At 36.5% G+C, this 18,626-nt stretch overlaps 3 protein-coding genes and 1 non-coding gene across 6 annotated transcripts; 2 read left to right on the forward strand and 2 right to left on the reverse strand.

The window, feature by feature from the left end:
* The first annotated feature begins 1,851 nt into the window (after nt 1–1,851).
* Nucleotides 1,852–3,882, forward strand: LOC106381852 (protein FLX-like 1). Its single transcript, XM_013821790.3, has 4 exons — nt 1,852–2,672; nt 2,745–2,908; nt 3,051–3,139; nt 3,558–3,882. The coding sequence occupies exons 1-4, from the start codon at nt 2,086–2,088 to the stop codon at nt 3,696–3,698; spliced, it is 981 nt and encodes a 326-aa protein (XP_013677244.1). The 5' UTR covers nt 1,852–2,085; the 3' UTR covers nt 3,699–3,882.
* A 135-nt stretch (nt 3,883–4,017) lies between these two features.
* Nucleotides 4,018–5,566, forward strand: LOC106379691 (protein Jade-1). Of its 2 annotated transcripts, none has more exons than XM_013819586.3 (2): nt 4,018–5,187; nt 5,280–5,566. In XM_013819586.3, exons 1-2 carry the CDS (start codon nt 4,198–4,200, stop codon nt 5,313–5,315), a joined length of 1,026 nt encoding a protein of 341 aa, XP_013675040.1. In that variant the 5' UTR covers nt 4,018–4,197; the 3' UTR covers nt 5,316–5,566. The 2 variants fall into 2 exon arrangements, with proteins under 2 accessions (XP_013675040.1, XP_013675038.1); XM_013819584.3 differs by having other exon boundaries at nt 4,031–5,187; nt 5,274–5,566.
* Nucleotides 5,567–6,620: 1,054 nt separating this feature from the next.
* On the reverse strand, nt 6,621–6,723 carry LOC125588174. Its single transcript, XR_007324568.1, has one exon. It is a non-coding gene; the product is annotated as a U6 spliceosomal RNA (small nuclear RNA).
* A 685-nt stretch (nt 6,724–7,408) lies between these two features.
* Nucleotides 7,409–10,344, reverse strand: LOC106381853 (mitogen-activated protein kinase 19-like). Of its 2 annotated transcripts, none has more exons than XM_022695318.2 (8): nt 10,035–10,344; nt 9,526–9,934; nt 9,293–9,420; nt 9,147–9,206; nt 8,868–9,017; nt 8,419–8,786; nt 8,220–8,321; nt 7,409–8,131 (listed from the first exon to the last, which is right to left on the reverse strand). In XM_022695318.2, exons 1-8 carry the CDS (start codon nt 10,047–10,049, stop codon nt 7,573–7,575), a joined length of 1,791 nt encoding a protein of 596 aa, XP_022551039.1. In that variant the 5' UTR covers nt 10,050–10,344; the 3' UTR covers nt 7,409–7,572. The 2 variants fall into 2 exon arrangements, with proteins under 2 accessions (XP_022551039.1, NP_001302592.1); NM_001315663.1 differs by having other exon boundaries at nt 7,573–8,131; nt 10,026–10,049.
* Between the last annotated feature and the right edge of the window lie 8,282 nt (nt 10,345–18,626).

Genomic DNA, 18,626 nt, shown 5'->3' on the forward strand with positions numbered 1-18,626 from the left:
CAGTTGGCGTGATGTTATGCCTGTAGGCGGAAGGCAGGTCTCTTTGCAAAGCGTAGACCGCACCAGCTAAATCTACCATTCCTCTAGTGTCAATGCAGTTTGAGAATGGGGCTAGCTTCCATACCTTTTGTGCTATCCCGCAGTGAAGGAACAGATGATTGGTAGATTTTGGGGTGTTACATCTCTTACAGTTGAGGTCGCTAGTTATGTTGCGTATTGCCAAGCTTTCTCCTACAGGTAGAGCTCCACGGAAAATTTTCCATAGAAACATCTTGATCTTCGGTGCAGTATGCAGTTTCCAAACTCCAGAGTTCCACTCAAACGTCTCCGCAGGTTGTACCTCTTCCGGATCTGTTGAGTTCTCCAATCAAAACAAATCTCTCAAAGTTGGTCTTACCAAATAACTCTGTTTAACCTGCAAAATAGCAACAAGTTACAACGCATTAACAGCTAATTCATATATATAGCATGTTCTTAGTTGTTAATGCGTTGTACTTGTAAGTGAGACAATATGAAATCGATTTAATCATATGTTAAACTTTTTTTTTATTTAGCTAAATCATATTTCTGATGATAGTAGTATGTAGTACTACTAATCTGTAATGTTCATCTTTTGATTTACTTATATCCTTCTGGTTATCTGTATTTCAACCTTACGATAGCTAATCCCTCACATCCACCTTATCTACTTTATTAAAGTTGAAATATAAATTTGACTTCACCCTTAATTCTGCTTAGTATTTACTAACTTGTGCCACTGATATTAACTAATTTTTTAAAAAATAAATCAAAAATAAATTATAGTTAATGGAATATATTCTTTTTAAATGTTAGTTAAGCTTAAAATTTCAAAACACAAATGCACAATCTATGGCAACAACTAAAATATGGAAAATCATTTTTAACCTTAACTCTCATGATTTGCTCTCCATTAATTTGATGTTAAACCTAGTTCTTCTATTATATCTCCCTCGTGATAGAATCAAAGACGTTGGAAGTCACGACCAGTCTGCTCTCTGAGGGAAAAGGTGAGTTCACCAAAAAGTTTTGAGTCTCCGACCTCTCTCTCCGATAGAATGGCCAAAGCATGGATTCCAACGAGAATAATAAAAGCAATAGAAGATTATAAATTAATCTAAAGTCTTTATGTATTCTTACAAAAACCGATACTTTTAAATTAAATTGTATTAAGTGAAAGATACATAAAGACTTTAGAGCATATCTTTAAGAATGAGTATTATAAAAATGCATTACCAAAAACTACATACATGATACATGTGGTTAGAGCGAGTACTATATTACATACATGGCAAACTAATACAAAAACTGTATGCTAACAAATCTATTTGAATGTGTATAATTATTTTATATCGGCCAGAGGATATATTGTCTGAGTTTCTGTAAAATAAAAAACACACATCAAAAAATTGGGACTGAACTAGAAAACCAAACGATCATACCTAAACATATTAGTAAACAAAGACAACTCCTTATTTTTCTAAGAATTCATTCACTTCGCTTAACTTCATAAGATTTTCTATAAGAGGGGTTCCTCCTTCCATTTCCGTCAAATGACCCGGCCTCCTCTAAGAATTAATAAATTGAACATCAAATAATCCCGCGCTTTCAAAATGCGGCTCAAAATCTAGTAGATGTATTTAAAAATCTTGAAACATCATGTATAAACTAAATGGTTTGTTTTAGCTTATTAAAAACATATATTACAGACTACAGTACCTTGTAGGGAACTAGGGATGCAAAGTTTTAATAAAGATCACGAGCCACACAAAGTTTGTTCAAAGATTTTTATGGACCTATAGTACCACGAATTAAAAGATAAAGGATCAATTTGAAAACCTTCCGAAGTAAGGGGGTGAAAAAGGAAAATACAGCGATATAATTAGGAAATAGCTGTAAATACGAAACATGACTATTTTGTTAAGCGACCTTCGTTCGATCCCACACTTCCGGCGAACTAGAATCTGAGCAATCGGAGTTCCCAACACTTCTCCGGAACCCTAATTTATTCTCTCCAACGAGTCAAAGCCAGCGCGTGATTTCGACTCTCCTTTCGCGAGATCAGCAATGTCCGGAAGAAATCGCGGATCGTACGGCGGCTTACAACCTCCGATCAACCAACCGCCTTTCGTCAGAGGCTTAGGAGGACACGCACCTCCTCCTCATCCCCCTCGCCCCTTAGACGACAACAGGGAACTCCCCCAATTCAGAAACCATCATCCTCAACACCACCACTCAATCATCGAAGATCGAATCGCAGCCCAAAACCAAGACGTGCAGGGCTTACTCGCCGATAACCAGAGGCTCGCCGCGACGCACGTGGCGCTCAAGCAAGAGCTGGAAGTAGCGCAGCACGAGCTGCAGAGGATGATGCATTATATCGACTCGCTGCGAGCCGAGGAAGATATAATGATGAGGGAGATGTACGATAAGTCTAGGCGGTGCGAAGTGGAGCTGCATCAGGTCGAGGCGTTGCGCGCTGATGTTCAGAAGGTTAGGGCTGATATCAAGGAGCTTACTTCGAGCAGGCAGGAGCTTACGAGTCAGGTTCATTTGATGACTCAAGATTTGGGGAGGCTCACGGCTGAGTTGCAGCAGATACCGACGTTGACTGCTGAGATTGAGAACACTAAGCAAGAGCTGCAACGCGCTAGGTTTGAACTTGTTCTTTAAAGATTTTGCCTTTGTTCGTGTTTTTAGTTAATGTGGTTTCTGTTGTTTTGTAGAGCGGCGATTGATTATGAGAAGAAAGGGTATGCGGAGAATTACGAGCACGGGAAAGTTATGGAGCAGAAACTAGTTGCGATGGCCCGGGAACTCGAGAAGCTTAGAGCAGAAATTGCTAACTCGGAGAGTAGAGCTCATGCTACTGGTCCTGTTGGGAATCCTGGTATGGTGAACTTGAATAGCTATGAATAAAATCATATGACAATGTTAGTTGATTTCACAAGTTGGAAGGAAGAGTAACTACTAGCAATCTACAGTTGAATGCGTTATTGTTAATGCAAAAATGTTGTTTTTTTTTTAATCAGGTGGAGTTGGTTATGGTGGTGGGTATGGAAACCATGATACTGCTGGGTATGCTGTGAATCCTTATCAACCCAACTATGCCATGAATCCAGTAAGTTACATTTTTTTAAATACATTTCTTGTGGGAATCTCTTGTTTAGTTTTTGACCAAGAGAGAGCATTGCGTGGGAGGGTATAGTAATTTTGAAGATAGTATGACTGAATTTACCATAGTTCTGTTTAAGTAGTTTAATACATTTGTTTGAACTTTGAATCCTTGGATAAGAACCAAGGTACATTAGCCAATAGTAGAGCCTAAGGTTCAAGCAAGTCAATCTGATGTAACCAGAAGTAGCTCAATGTACATTTTAGACAAATCTGGAGTTACTCATCAATGGAGATGTGGTCCATGAAACGTGTGACAGAATATCTATCTGAACGACCACTATCTTCACATATCTCATCTTCTTGTAGTTTTAGGTGCATACATATTACACATTTAAAAGTAATGTGCTCATATGATGGTTCAGGCACAAGCACAGGGAGGCGTTGAAGGCTATTATCCTCCTCCGTATGGAGCACCACCCACTGCCTGGGCGGGTGGCTATGATCCGCAGCAGCAGCAGCAGCAGTATTATCCACAACAAGGACAAGGACAAGGACAGCGATGAACATGTCAAAGTCGTCTATTTCCCCGACAACAACTCATAAATTTTAAAACAAAGCAAGCCTCCCCCTCTTGTAATCTTTGCTGTGTTTTTTTATATTGTGGGGGTACAAGGAATTCTGGACAAACCAATGTATTAATTAAAGTTTTTTTATTATGAAGAAAAGGACGAAAGCCTTCAGTGTTTCCATTAGTATCTGAAAGGGGCCCAATTTAAGCCCACTGGAAATCACCTCCCCAGTCCACACATATAAGTTTGGCGGGTAAATTTCTAAATTTTAATTTCGGTTTTATGAGAAAAATAATTTCAAAGGGAATAAAAAGTTTCAGAAAAGTGGCGGGTACTTGTTTCCCACTCTGTTTCACTTAAACGCCATAACCAAAAACAATACAGGCGGCAAAGTAATGATTTCGATCTCCCTTTTTAATATCTCTGCGATCTACCAGACTGTTCACACAATCCCTAATCCTTCATTAGAGATCTGAAGCAGAAGAAGAAAGCAATGGATGCTCAGTATCAGAACTTACCTCCTCTCAAAAGGTTGCGATTGATGCAGCGAGATATCGAACTTGCTCATCAGCAAGAGCAGAAGCTACCGAGCCAACCTGAGGTGAAGCCGTCGCAGTTGCCTGGGAAGAAGAGGAAACACTCTCGTGTTGATTACGACGACGACTGCGAGAACTCCGCCCCCGCTTACCGTTGTCTCCCGGCGAAGAAGAGGATCTGGGCGATCGATCCAGATCTGCTCTCCGGTACTCCCTTTTCACCTTTCGATCTGAATGTTGAGTATACGCCTTGTGTAGACGAGGACGGAATCGAGAAGGAGAAGAAGAAGAATCCATCTCCATTGGTTGAATCGAATCCACAAGAAGAGGATGATAAAGAGAATATTGATCCTCTAGGGGAAGATAAAGCATTAGATCTCTCCGATTCGATCCCTGAAGGTGAAGATGGTATCATGTGTGCTGTATGTCAAAGCACAGATGGCGATCCCTCGAATCCAATCGTCTTCTGTGACGGTTGCGACTTAATGGTCCACGCTTCTTGCTATGGTAACCCTCTGGTTAAAGCCATACCCGAAGGTGATTGGTTTTGCAGTCTATGTACTGAGTCAACGTCATTGAAGAAGAGAGAGAAGCCTTTCTCTTGCTGCTTGTGTACGACCAAAGGCGGAGCCATGAAGCCCACGAAGGATGGTCGTTGGGCTCACATCACTTGTTCGCTGTTTGTGCCGGAGGTCTACTTTGAGGATCCTGAAGGAAGGGAAGGGATTTGTTGTAGTGAGATTCCGAGTAAGAGGTGGAAAGAGAGGTGTTACTTGTGCAAGGTTAGACGCGGGTGTGTTATCGAGTGTTCGGAGATGAAGTGTGAGTTGGCTTTTCATGTTACTTGCGGGTTGAAGGAAGATCTTTGCATTGAGTACCGTGAAGGCAAGAGGAGTGGTGGTATTGTTGTTGGTTTCTGCAGTGAGCATACTAAACTTTGGGAAAGGGTAAGATTTGCATCATACGTATCTCTTCTGTTGAGTTGTGTATTTGAGTGTCGGGCTTAGTTTTGATGATTGTTTTTGTTTGTCAGCAACAGGAGAGTGGAAAGTACAAGATTGTTGCCAGAGATTAAGATAACAAGTAGCAGAATACTGGAAGGCCAACTCTGAGAAGCCTCATTTGATGTTTTGATTGTTTTAGAATTTTTTTTTTCTTTCTTATTTCATAGTTATCTGATCAGTGACTAGCTGGTGTTCTTCATTCTTGTCAAGTTTGTGTTTTTTCTTTTTCTTTTTCTGGAGTCTATGTCATGTTCTGTGTTGGCTTGTTTTAAGCTGCACAAGGCTAAAACTTGGTCAATCTATTTTTATACCTCGTTGTATCTTTTCTCGTTTATGTCATAATAACATTTTCTTTTGGAAGATGGATCAGGATGTTTGGTCATGTTCTGCTCTTCACTCAGCTAAACAAAATCATTGTGCTTGTACTTCGAAAACACTTCTAATGAATATACATCCTTATTAGTATATTGAAAAATATATCAAAGTACAAATCCAATGGTTAAGGCATTTAGGGATGTAAATCTATCAATTTTATTAGTGTGATAATTTGGTAGAAGCCTCTTTACTCGGATGATAAATATGGTGATATATCTCTATTGGTTCTTGTCATGAGGATCATAAGCAGATTCATTTAGACTGAGAGATCAGGAAGTTCAGTGCCTTTGGTGTCCTAGTCAAGTTTAGCAGATTGCACTAGACGTAAGATCTTGGCAAGCAAGTGCCTCACAACTCAAAGATTGTTTCTCTGAGAACATGTTAACCAAATTTAAACTACCAAAAGACCTCATTAAAACTAGCAAAAGACCTCTTCATTCAAATTCTTCTTACTCGATGGCTACAATAAATCCTCTGAGCAACTAAACGCTAATGTCAAAAATTAATTCCGTTGGTTTACCCAAAACCTGATAACCTAACCGGAATCTCGTACCGGTGATGCGTTTGTGTCGCCGTCTGTAAACAATACAAACAGGAAAAAAAACAATTTTCTCCGACCACCGGAGCTGCAACAACGAACTAATCTGATTGTCTTAGCTAAAATCAAAGTTCATGTTCTTCAAAACCCTAGTTTAACAGGGTTTCAGTGAAGTGTAGTGATTATTTTTCGCGCAGATTTGCATCCAAAACGTCAGTTCTGATTCAGAAAACGGAAGCAATCGAACCCAGAAGAAACCGATCTAGAAAATTTTCAAAAAGCTGGAAACTTTCTCTTCCACGCAGATTTGTTTCCTAAACTTCATTTACGGTTCCCGAGAACTTTCAAGAACCCTAAGAAACGAAAACCCAGAAAAACAACATAACGCAGGAGACCCTAAAACTCAAAACACAGAGAACAGATGGAGAAGATGAAATCGATTTTGATTATTTTTTAGGACAAAAAAAATTTGGACCATTTCTCGATTTGTGCGTGTCATCCTTGCGCAGGGGCCATGCTAATCTTCTCTGTATCGTTCCAATTTTATCGGATGTCCCCGAAGGGACAACCATCTTCGTGACTCTACCGCAATATAAACTTGGCTTCTTTTCTTCACCCAAGCGATGTGGGACTTTTAAGTTGTTAACTTTTGTCTTTTAAACCTTAAATGGGCCTATTTATCACAAGGCCTCTCTTCCTATTAATTGTATTAAGCCCATTAACGTTATCTTCCATATTCTCTAACCATTGTCCAAGTAGATTGTATGCTGTATATAAAGCTCAATTTCAAATACTAGAATCTGAAAGTAGTACATGAGCGCAAGCCAGAGCATTGCTGAGGTTATGTATTGATGTCTAATGTATATATAGATGCTGGGAAATACGAGCAAGTTTTGGACGTTAGGGACATGATGAAACAACGGAATGCGAAGAAGAAACCAGGTTACAGCTGGATTGAGGTCAAGAATGAACATTCACATGTAACATAGACTACATAGTAATGGCCTCGAAGACTACAACTAATTTTAGGTAAGTCATAAGATCCTTATATCAAAGCATCATAACCATAAGATCAACCTTTGAGTTATAATAAGTTTACTAATTATGTTGTGCGATAGACAATCGTTTCCGGACTTGAGAGAATGTAGAAACCAACAACAATTTGAGGTCATGCTAAATTGTTTGGCCATTACTATGTCGCATGAGAAAAAGACACAAGCGCGCATTTGGCTTTCACCGAGAGACATTTGGTGGGGTTAAAAACTGAAACTTTTTTTATTATTACACAATCTCTCAAATGTGTTCAAGTCAGGGCTTGATCTGAATAATACTTTACATTATACAATGACTAAGATTGGGGGAAAGTTTCTGAGCAATCAAATAACCTGACACCAACAAATCTGCTAAATAATTCTTTAAGACATGCCGTACCCAACCGTGCCTACGCTCCGGTGCGCTGCTACCGCAACCGCAACCGCAGCGGCTCCAGCAGGACCATACTGGGATTGTGCATGCAACAGCTTAGCATCAATACCCACCTTATGCTGTGTTTGTTGCACATAAGGGTTTGGGTTCAGCTCAGCTGGCTTTGCGGAGTTGCATTGGGTGGGAACAAACTGCGGTTTTGATTGAGACGCAGCAGCTTCTGTACCAAGGCGCTTCTCTTGGTTCATGGTGGTGTTGGGATTAAAGAAACAGTTGGGAGATACAGTGTTCTGTTGTGGAGTGGTTCTGTAATAAGATGTCCTTGCATCATAGGACGACGATTCTTTGAGGTTCCTGTTATTCTCATAAGTTAGAGATGATGATTCCACAGCACGGCCTGGTCTGCCTGAAGGTATCCTTGGAGGAGGTCCTAAAGGTTTAGTTGAAGTGGACGGAACTACATTTCTTGAAGGATCAAAAGAGACATGTCGTCGAGACTCTGGAGGTTGAGCATTGGAGGTTGTCACTACACCAGGGTGAACTGTAGACCTACAGAGATGAATGAAGATGCAGAGATTAAATCACAAGCGCCATACTAAATCAAAAAAGAGAGACATGTATATTCTGAATGGCATACCGTGGAAGTGAAGCATGCTTTCTCTCTGGAGGTATGATTGGTCCACCTTTACCGCTATTTTCTTCCAAGTAAGCAAACTGTTTCCTCAGATGACCAATGGCGCTGCAAATATCCAAAATCAATCGATCAGAGAAGATGAATAACAAGAGAGTTTCAAAGGTAGAGACAATGGTTTTATAAAGAGGAAGTAAGTAAGAACCTAGGATATAAGAAACTAGAGCCTTCAGAACCGTTCATATAATCCTTGAGCAGCTGAGGATGGTACTCTAGTATCTCCCTGTATATCAGCTCTCTAATGTCATCCTTTGCCAACCTTCTTCTTTCAAACTCAAACTCCATCTTCGATATTGGCTGACAAGAAGGTTCTCTCTCAACTTTAGCGAGACCTTTAAAGTAAGGATCAGCCAACGCCTCTGTAGCAGTGGGCCTATCCTTTGGATCAAAAGCCAATAGTCTTTGCAATAGACGCAACGCTGAAGGATCTGCATTAGGAAACTTTTGAGTAAAAGGGACAAGACTTTTCTTCCTCATTTCTCCCAAGTATTTTCTAGCTTTTTCGTTTCGAACCTGCATCAGAAGATCTATCATTAGTACTACTTCTACATTGCATTCTCTCAGCAAACAAAAAAAAAAAAGAAGGAAACATACTCCTGCAATGGTCTCTGATTTTGGTGTGCCAAGAAGATCGGTAATCAACTCTAACTGATGAACAACACTTTTCCCAGGAAACAAAGGCTTCCCTAATAACACCTCCGCAAAGATGCAACCAATGCTCCAAATGTCAATAGCTGGTGTATACTGCAAGTGGATACAAAACTAAAAGTCAGACTATTAAGCAAAAAGAAACCATTCAAATAAGCATAGCCTGACACAAGTTGTGATTGAGGTTTTTAACATACAAGGAAGAAGAAGAAGATAACAAGGTACCTTAGAACAAAATGATCCACAGAGCTCAGGAGCCCTGTACCATCTTGTAGCAACATAATCCTGAAACAAGAAACACAGAGAAAGAAATTCAAACACACTAAAGAGATTACCAAAACTAGGTAAGTGATCAAGAGAAAGGTGAAGACCGTCCAAAAGACTGTTGTGGGCGTATCATTAAACGACACTCTCGCTAATCCAAAGTCACAAACTTTCAACTTGCAATTAGCATTAGCCAGAATATTCTTCGGTTTAAGATCACGATGATAAACATTAGCTGCACACACACACACAAAAACATAATCCAGTTAAAATCAACAACTTTTTACTTTAAAAAATAGCAACAAATCTTATAAAGAATTAAGACAATCACATCATCCACCTGTATGCATATACTTCAAGGCACGAAGCATCTGATAAAGAAAAAACTGGTGATGCTCCTTAGTCAAGTCATCGTTAGCTTTGATGACTTGGTGCAGATCCGACTCCATGAGCTCAAACACGACGTAAATGTCTTTGAACTCTCTTTTCGAAGGCGGAAGCATGATGCTTTTGATCTCGACTATATCCGGATGCCTCAGGAGACGGAGAAGCTTGACCTCGCGGAGGATGCGGAGCGCGTCGGAGATGTGTTCGAAGACGTCGTTGATCTTCTTTATCGCTACTTTCTCTCCCGTGTGGGTGTCGATGGCCGCGCAGACAACTCCGTAGCTTCCTTTCCCGATCACTTCGAGGATCTGGTAACGGTTCGCGTCGCCGTACTCGGTGAAAAAGTCCACCTCTTTCATGTTCTGTATGGATCAAGAATCCAAGAAAACACAACTCCAACTCAGCGAAAGTAAGATACTTTAAGGGAGAGAGAGAAAGAGAGAGAGACCGAACCTTCTTCACCTGACCTTGTTGCATCGTCCTGAGCAGCCAATTAGTATAAAGGTGAGCACTTTCGACGGACCCAGATGAAAATACAGCTCAACAACCTTATCGTCTTCCTCAGATTCAAAAACCCAAATCTCAGAACCTTAAAAAACCCTTCGAAAATGGCAATTCTTGGAATCACACAAAACCCTAACGATGCTCAAGATCCAGAGATTGGAGAAGAAGAAGAAGACAGGATAGAAAAAAGCCGAAGATGAGAGATGCTTGTTTGGTTTGGTTTTATATAATAACAGATTGTGATTTTCTGTTTCCGTGTTTTCTAATTATAGCAATTTTCGTGGTACTTATTTGCGTACGAGAGGACAGGTCACGCGGAACAGACAATGGCATTCTTGTAGTTTTGTTGCAACTCTGAGCCGTGTTTAGTTTTGCTTAGGTCCACTGTCGGTGATCTCTTCCGCCAACCACCCCCCCATGGACCGTTTTACTATTTAAATATTTCTATGTTGCAACCCTCAGATTATTCATTAATCAAAATTTACTCTCTCTTTTTATCGTGCGATTAATTTAGCCCCTAAGTGTTTGATTAATTCTTGGTAATATATTGCTTTCCAGCTATTTTTTTTTACCAAAAAGTTGTTCGCTTGATCCCTGTCATTGATGATGTTTCAGTCAATAAATTTGATTAAAACGTAATAAATCCAACAAATTTTAATATGTAGTTTTACCTAATCATCGTTAATGTTTCACGTGTGTACACTGTACACATGGACATGGTGCTGTTTATATAGAATATCTTAAAACATAAACAAATGTTTTGTGTTTGCCAGAAGTCGTCTAAAAAATACTATAATAATACTAGCAATTACGATTACATATTATAAAACGAGAAGACTTAAGTGTGAAAATACAAAAGTAAGATAATGACTATTGCAAGCGACCTGCGGTTGTTGCCGCTAGAACGTTAAGATCAAATAAAATAAGATTGCAAGTCTCATTGGTGTCTCTGGCTCTCTCCCTCTCTCAAGGAAAAAAAAATGAATGTTAAAAACATTAGAATACTTGTGAAAATAACAGATTTTTTTATATGTGAGGTCAATTATGAAAATTGTCGTTGGTTTCTTACTTTTGTACTTTGAATCTATCTGATAAGTGTATATATAGAGCCTTAAAACTTCTTTTCTTTTCTTTTGAGAAAAGAGCCGTAAAACTTGCCTAATCATAATCGTTAACGTTTCACGTGTATACACATGGCACTGTTTATATATATCATAAACACATAAAGGAAACGTTTTGGGTAAGCCTGAAGTTGTCTACAAATACCATAATAGTGTTAGCAATTACGATCAATTACATGTTAAACAAACGAGAAGACTTGAGTATCAAAAAATAAAGTAGGATAATGACTAAACCAAGCGCTCGTAGCTTGGTGGTAAAGGAGGTACAGCTGTACTGTCCGCCACCCGGGTTCGAGCCTTGGCCACAACAGATTTAACATCCCTTCCGTTGGAGCGCTGGACCCCTTTCGAGGGGATAGTTGGGAATGTGGTTGCCCAGATACCAGAGTTATCAAAAAAAAAAAAAAAAAAAAAAAGAAGAAGTAGGATAATGACTATCGCAACGACCGTGCTGTTGTCGCCGCTAGAACCTTAGGATCAAATATAATATAAGATTGCAACTCTCATTGGTCTCTCTGACTCTCCCTTTCTCTCTTTCTTTCTAAGAGAAAAAAAGGAATGATAAAAACATTAGAACAATTGTGAAAATAACATATTAATTGATATATAAGGTCAACTGTGCATACTGACGTTCGTTTCTAACTTTCTTTTTGCGTAAAATGTTTCTTTGATTGATCGGAACCAAAGGAAGATTCTTGAGTTATCTGTTTTATAAATATTTTGTACTTAATTATATAATTTGAGGTATATTTTAACATATGGGTGAGATGCAAAGTCGGTCCATTAGCTAAAAGCATGAGAAAGACATATTTTCACATCACGGATGGACAAGAATCTCACATCTGTAAGCCACACAAATTAATATCATTTAATATAACAATGTGGGGAGAGGTGGACAATGTTTATATACTTAAACTAAAGTTGATCTTTCATTTTCCATCACACTTTCTTCGTTGTGGTGACCATTTTTTTTAATAATATAAAATTTACCAAGTTCACTGGACTTTTTTTGTTTTAATATGTCAATAAGCTATTAATATATTATCTGTTATAAATTAAGCATTGAAATGATCATCCACTTCTTTACCAAACTCAAGCACTATGATCATCCACTCCTTTACCAACTCAAGCACTATGATCATCTACTCATCAAACACTATGATCACCCACTCATTTACCAAATTAAGCACCATCTTTGTTATTTTATGTATTGTTGTTCACTATAAATACCATCACTCATCTCACTCTTTTGTACACCATAAACAATAACAAGAGTTTATAATCAAAGAACCATTACATCTTCTTCTTCTTCCTTATAATAAACTCTCTCCCTTATACTAGTGTTATTTGCTTCCTACGGGTATCAAATTCTACTCTTATTTAAATTTCTCGATACTATAAATTATAAGTTATTTCTTAACACGTTATCAGCACGATCACTCTGCGATTCGGTAAAATTTATTTGTATCATTTATACCCTGTTATAATGGTCGGTATACCGCCTCTACTATTATTTATATCATGTTATAATGGCCGGAATACCGCCTATATTATTTACTAGTAATTTAATTTATTTATTGGTCGGCCGAGCCGCCTTATATCCTGTTTATTATTTATTGGTCGGCCGAGCCGCCTTATATCCTGTTTATTATTTATTGGTCGGCCGAGCCGCCTTATATCCTGTTTATTATTTATTGGTCGGCTGAGCCGCCTTATATTCTGTTTATTATTAATTGGTCGGCCGAGCCGCCGTATAATTTATTTGATATTATGCATTGATCGGCTGAGCCGTCGCATGATTTATTGTCATATAACATAAATATTTCATTGTCATAATTTTTCACTTTTATGAAATTTTATAGATTTGATTGACCGTTTAATACGATATTTTCGGACTAATTTTTGGTGCACTCGATTTAACCCCAACGGTCACAAAGAATTTTTTTCAAAAATTTCCCCTTTCTCCAACGGTCATGAACAGTAATTTTCATCTATAAATACAACTCATTTTCACTTCATTTCATCATCCAAAACATTTCATCTTCTCTCAAAAATTTCAAAATCGCTCTCCTCCGATTTTTCAAGAAAGATGATTCGCGCACTTTTGTTTTTATGTGCCATTTTTATTTGTGTTTCTATTTATGGTTTATTCGATGGAGAATTTACTCCGAGTGAATTTAAGATGATTATCGGTTTAATTTTCTTTACATCGCTTCTCCTTGTAATTGCTTGTATGATTAATGTAAACGGTTTTTAAATTATGAAGTTCATAATAAATGTTTCATTTTAAAATTGCGAAATTCTAAATATATATATATATATAGTCATTTTAGACGATGATATATATATATATCAACGCTTGTCTATATGTAAGAATAATAGTTATTTGATGAATTAAATTTTGCTTATTATACTTTAATATGCTTCATGGTTTAATGGTATTAAGGAAACATACTTTATGATTCATGGTCTAACATCATAAAAGAAATTATTTGTAATCGGTTAGTTTTGTGGTCGATTAGTCTTTGGTCTAATATCATAAAAGAATTTGGATTATATGTTGATATTTACTAATGTAATGGCCATGTTTATATGAGCAAAATTTAAAGTTTTCAGGATTGTGTATTCTCTCGGAAAGATATGTACAAGTTATCAGCCAATTCAGAAACGTGAACAGCTGAAACTTTCATCGCCGATATACTTCTGTTTATAAGATAAGTATTTTTATGCTTTATATACAAGTTTAACAAACTTGATTAGATAAATCAATTTGCATGAAGTTGGCAGTGATATAAATTTGTTCATTAAATTGATTGATAGGTTAAACTTTGTTAAAAAGCATGAGAGTAATAATATAGTCTATATAATAATTACTATGAAAGTTTTATTTATTTTCTGATATAATAAGACACCTTTGTTAATACATATTTATATATATTTGAAATATTTTGATTTTATTACCATTTATATTGAGGATTTTAAGTTTAAAGCTTGACTCTAAAAGATCCATAAGTTTTGGAAGATAATATATATAAAAAAGGTATTATCACCTGAAGTGATTACCTAAAGCTCATTTTGTATTTTGCATTTAAAGATTACAAGACCTGAAGTCGGTAAATAAAGCCAACTATGTTGGATGTTAAGTTTAAAAGTAAAATTTCTTCAAGAAATTGTTTTATGATGCATATATATTGAAAAATATCTATTGATAAATCACGTCTAGTTGATTATGATTCATTCTCCTGAAGAGAATATGACATTTAAAAACTCATAAATTGTGGTTTTAGACGTGAGCATAAATGAGGTCAAGGTCCAAAGAGTTTCTTTATAGAACTCATACTCTCACTTAAAGTTGAGAAAATAAACATGGTAATAAAAAAAGAAATTATGAATTCATCTGAAGATGAAAGAAAATTTATTGTGTGTACAATACAAGGTAGTAAAACTTATAGAATGCTTAAAAAGAGGATATATATGATGCTCCAGAAGTATACATAGTATTACTGCACATAAAAATTTAATTTAAAGTTCTTAAGAATGCAATTTAAAGTTCTTAAGGTATTGTATTTTTATAAGTATCAAAAGTTAAAAGGATCTACGAAAAATACATAACCCATGTAGGATATGTTGTTGATTAAGAAAATGAGATACATTCGAGATTGATAAACCTGTAGTATTATACTCTCGAGGGGAAGAGTTAAAGAATCTCACTTTTTATGATAAGTCAAACATCCAGAAGATTATGTTTACACTAAAACTAAGATTAATGAATTTTTCTCAAAGTAAATCCGTAAGATTTTGAGACACTTATGTTGAGACAATAAGCAAACGAAATGATATATACATTTCAATCAGAAATAATTCTCAAAGCAGTATAAGTATTTTAGAGAAAATATCTACAGCCTCTTATATATTGTACTACACAAAGATTAGTATAATGAAGATAAATGTATAGTAAACTAGAAGTTTACATTTGGCATGAATCAGTTAGACCATTTTGGTTCATTAATAATGCGAATATATACTTAAAGGTCATATGCATAGTCATATAAGAACCAGAAGATTCTTCCGAATGATTTGACATATGTTGCTTACCCATAAGATAAAAGGGTAATATGGTTTTCACCAGCCAAAATAAGATATTGGCATAAATAACGAAGATGTTAGTGGACTGATCACCCACTATGCATTTTTATAATATTGGTGAATTCACTTCTTAAAGTCTTTAACGACTATAGCACATTCACTGAGATAAGTGCTAAACATTTTGAGCAACATTGGATCGCATCAAGCCAATAAATTTTCACTAGTTCTCCCCATCATTGGTATAGAATCAAAAACCAATCATTTTCATCTAAGAATGTTGGATGTTGCTCCGCCACAGAGCTTCAAATGAAGATGTGTTTTCAAATGAGGTTGGAAATATATGTTGGATATAAATCTCTATTGACACTTAAGAATCCAGAGCCATCCCCGAAAAATATAAGTAAGGCTATACATGAATTCTAAAAGTGAGTTAGTACTTCCAACATAAGGGGGAGAAAATAAACAGCTGGAAAAGAAAATAAGTTGAAATGAATTATCATTGATCCTCGGGCTAAACACAATGTGAAATAGAAGTCCAAAAGATAATTCATTTCAAAACTTACTAAAGCAGTTGCCAGACACGACCCATATAAATATAGTGATCAAGTCACATATACCAGCTGTAAATGCTCCAATAAAAATAAATGTTCTACAAGAACAATATCAAACTGCTAGTCACGCCTGCAGCGTGGTAGACAGATTGGTTCCCAAGATAAATCCTCGTAAATGAAAAGGAGCATATATTGATAATGGTCAAAACGAGGCAATATAGTTTTGTATGATCTCCAGAAGAGAAATTAAACATGACTGACGAAAATTCAGGTACCTGAGACAAATGAAGAGATCTCAATAAGTTATGTCATGTATGAAACAAAATGGAACCGATAAGAAAATTGACGTCGATGATATTATACATGCAAAGTAGCAGTTGATATAATAAATGAGAAAGAGGATCATGAAAGAAAGTCTATTGAAAAGTGTACACAAAGAAATGATTGGCCAAATCAGAAAGATGCAATAGACAAAGATATAAACTTCTTGTGAAATAGAGAAGTATTTGGACCAGTAGTCCATACACTAAAAGGTGTAAAACAAGTGAGATGTAAATGAACCGTTGCACACAAAGAATGATCAATATGAAATTAATTGTGAAGAGACATAATTTCATGTGGTAGATGCAACTAGTTTTAAATTCCTTATAGTCTGGTAATAAAGGAAGAACTTGAATGAAACAATCCACTTGAAAAATGTTAATCCCTGAAAGTATAATCCATGAAGGATTGATGATATCAAAATCATGTTCCCGGGAACTCTGCATATTCGATCGAATTGAAACAAACTATTTTATGGGATATATGAAATATTATAAGGTTAACAAATGTATCCATTTGTATTTATCAAGAGATTATAAATCAATAGAATCATGATTTGAATATAATCAAAACTCCTGAAGAGTTATAGAAAAATTATATTTTGGAAGAAAACTCTTGACAATACTATATTGTTTTATGTATTCTAAACTGGAGATCTAAAACTAAGATGTTATCATAAAGATCCTTAAAGTATTTTATTTAAGACGCTCGTATATGTTTGGTCCTGAAATACCATACGTAAGAGTGTTATTTAAGAAAATTATTAATCTTTTTCATTACTGAAAGATGTAATTTCATATGAAAAGAAAGAAAATCATAATAGTAACTTCTATAGTTACAAATGAATAATTCGTATGTACGAGACGAATTTCTATACGATTATATGTAAGAAATTTGGTTTGAAATCCAAATAGACCAATAAACTATTGTCTAAGTCAAAAGAGAATTATGGACAAGAAGTCTAAAGGACCTAGATATCATAATAGAAATGAATAGAGTTTATTCTCTTAAGCTTAATTCTCTGAAGAGAGTTGATTGGAATGCATATCCTGAAGATATTGTTTCCAGGGAAAGAAATATGATAGTAAGTGTGGTTGTACTCTTTTTCCTTATCATAGTTTTTTTATATCCCATTGGGTTTTTCCATGACAAGGTTTTAACGAGGCAACAAAGAACATACAAAAGATAGACAACCAAAGAGAATGTTACAATTTGAGAGATGAAAATCTATCATTGTTCTAAAGGTTCTATGACTACTCATTCGAGGGGGAGCTTACGTAGTTGTACTCTTTTTACTTTTACTACGGTTTTTCGTATTGGGTTTTCCATGACTAGGTTTTTAACGAGGCACCACACAATACAAGATGGATGATCAAGGGGGAGTGTTATAAATTAAGCATTGAAATGATCATCCACTTCTTTACCAAACTCAAGCACTATGATCATCCACTCCTTTACCAACTCAAGCACTATGATCATCTACTCATCAAACACTATGATCACCCACTCATTTACCAAATTAAGCACCATCTTTGTTATTTTATGTATTGTTGTTCACTATAAATACCATCACTCATCTCACTCTTTTGTACACCATAAACAATAACAAGAGTTTATAATCAAAGAACCATTACATCTTCTTCTTCTTCCTTATAATAAACTCTCTCCCTTATACTAGTGTTATTTGCTTCCTACGGGTATCAAATTCTACTCTTATTTAAATTTCTCGATACTATAAATTATAAGTTATTTCTTAACATTATCATACTATACAATATTTTGGAAACGTGTAAAGTCGGTATCTCTATATCACTGCAAAAAGAAACAGGACATGATAAAGCCTCCCTAACCAAAAATGTTTCATCTAACTCTATTAAAAGAACAATATGGAGCCTTCTTACGTATGCCACATAGGATTGGAAATTCGACCAGTAGTATTCAAGCAATGAAACATGTCATCCGTTCATTACACGATTTGGGCTTCGTCTTTCTTATTTTGCATTTCGTTTTGGGTTTTTTATTTTGCATTCTTTTATTTTCCGATTAGGGCTTCTTCCCCTATCTCTGTCGACACAATTCTCTCTTCTGTCGTCGATGAACATGCCGTTTTTCGCTCACCTTTCGTCTTCCAGATCTTCCCTTTCTCTTCTCACCGGAACCGTTTCAACGCATACTTTCACCTTGATTGCTCCTATTCAATGGATTCTTTTCATCTTCCTCTCCATTTGTCTATTTATAAATCTCTACTCTTTTCCTCGATTAAAATTGATATTCCTCTCTCATACAAAAGTCCCGATGGAGCCTAAAGGAAACTCATCGATCTCCGGCGATCTCAAGACCAACAAGAAGACTGTCGCCTCCTCCGCGACTCCAAGGCCAAGCCGGAAGTCTACCGGTTCCTCCGCCATCGTGATGAAACCTAACGGGAAGTCTCCTGTTTCGTCTGCTCTCTCCTCCGCGCGTGGCAATCA

Source organism: Brassica napus, chromosome C5, assembly GCF_020379485.1.
Source record: "Brassica napus cultivar Da-Ae chromosome C5, Da-Ae, whole genome shotgun sequence".
NCBI lineage: Eukaryota > Viridiplantae > Streptophyta > Magnoliopsida > Brassicales > Brassicaceae > Brassica > Brassica napus.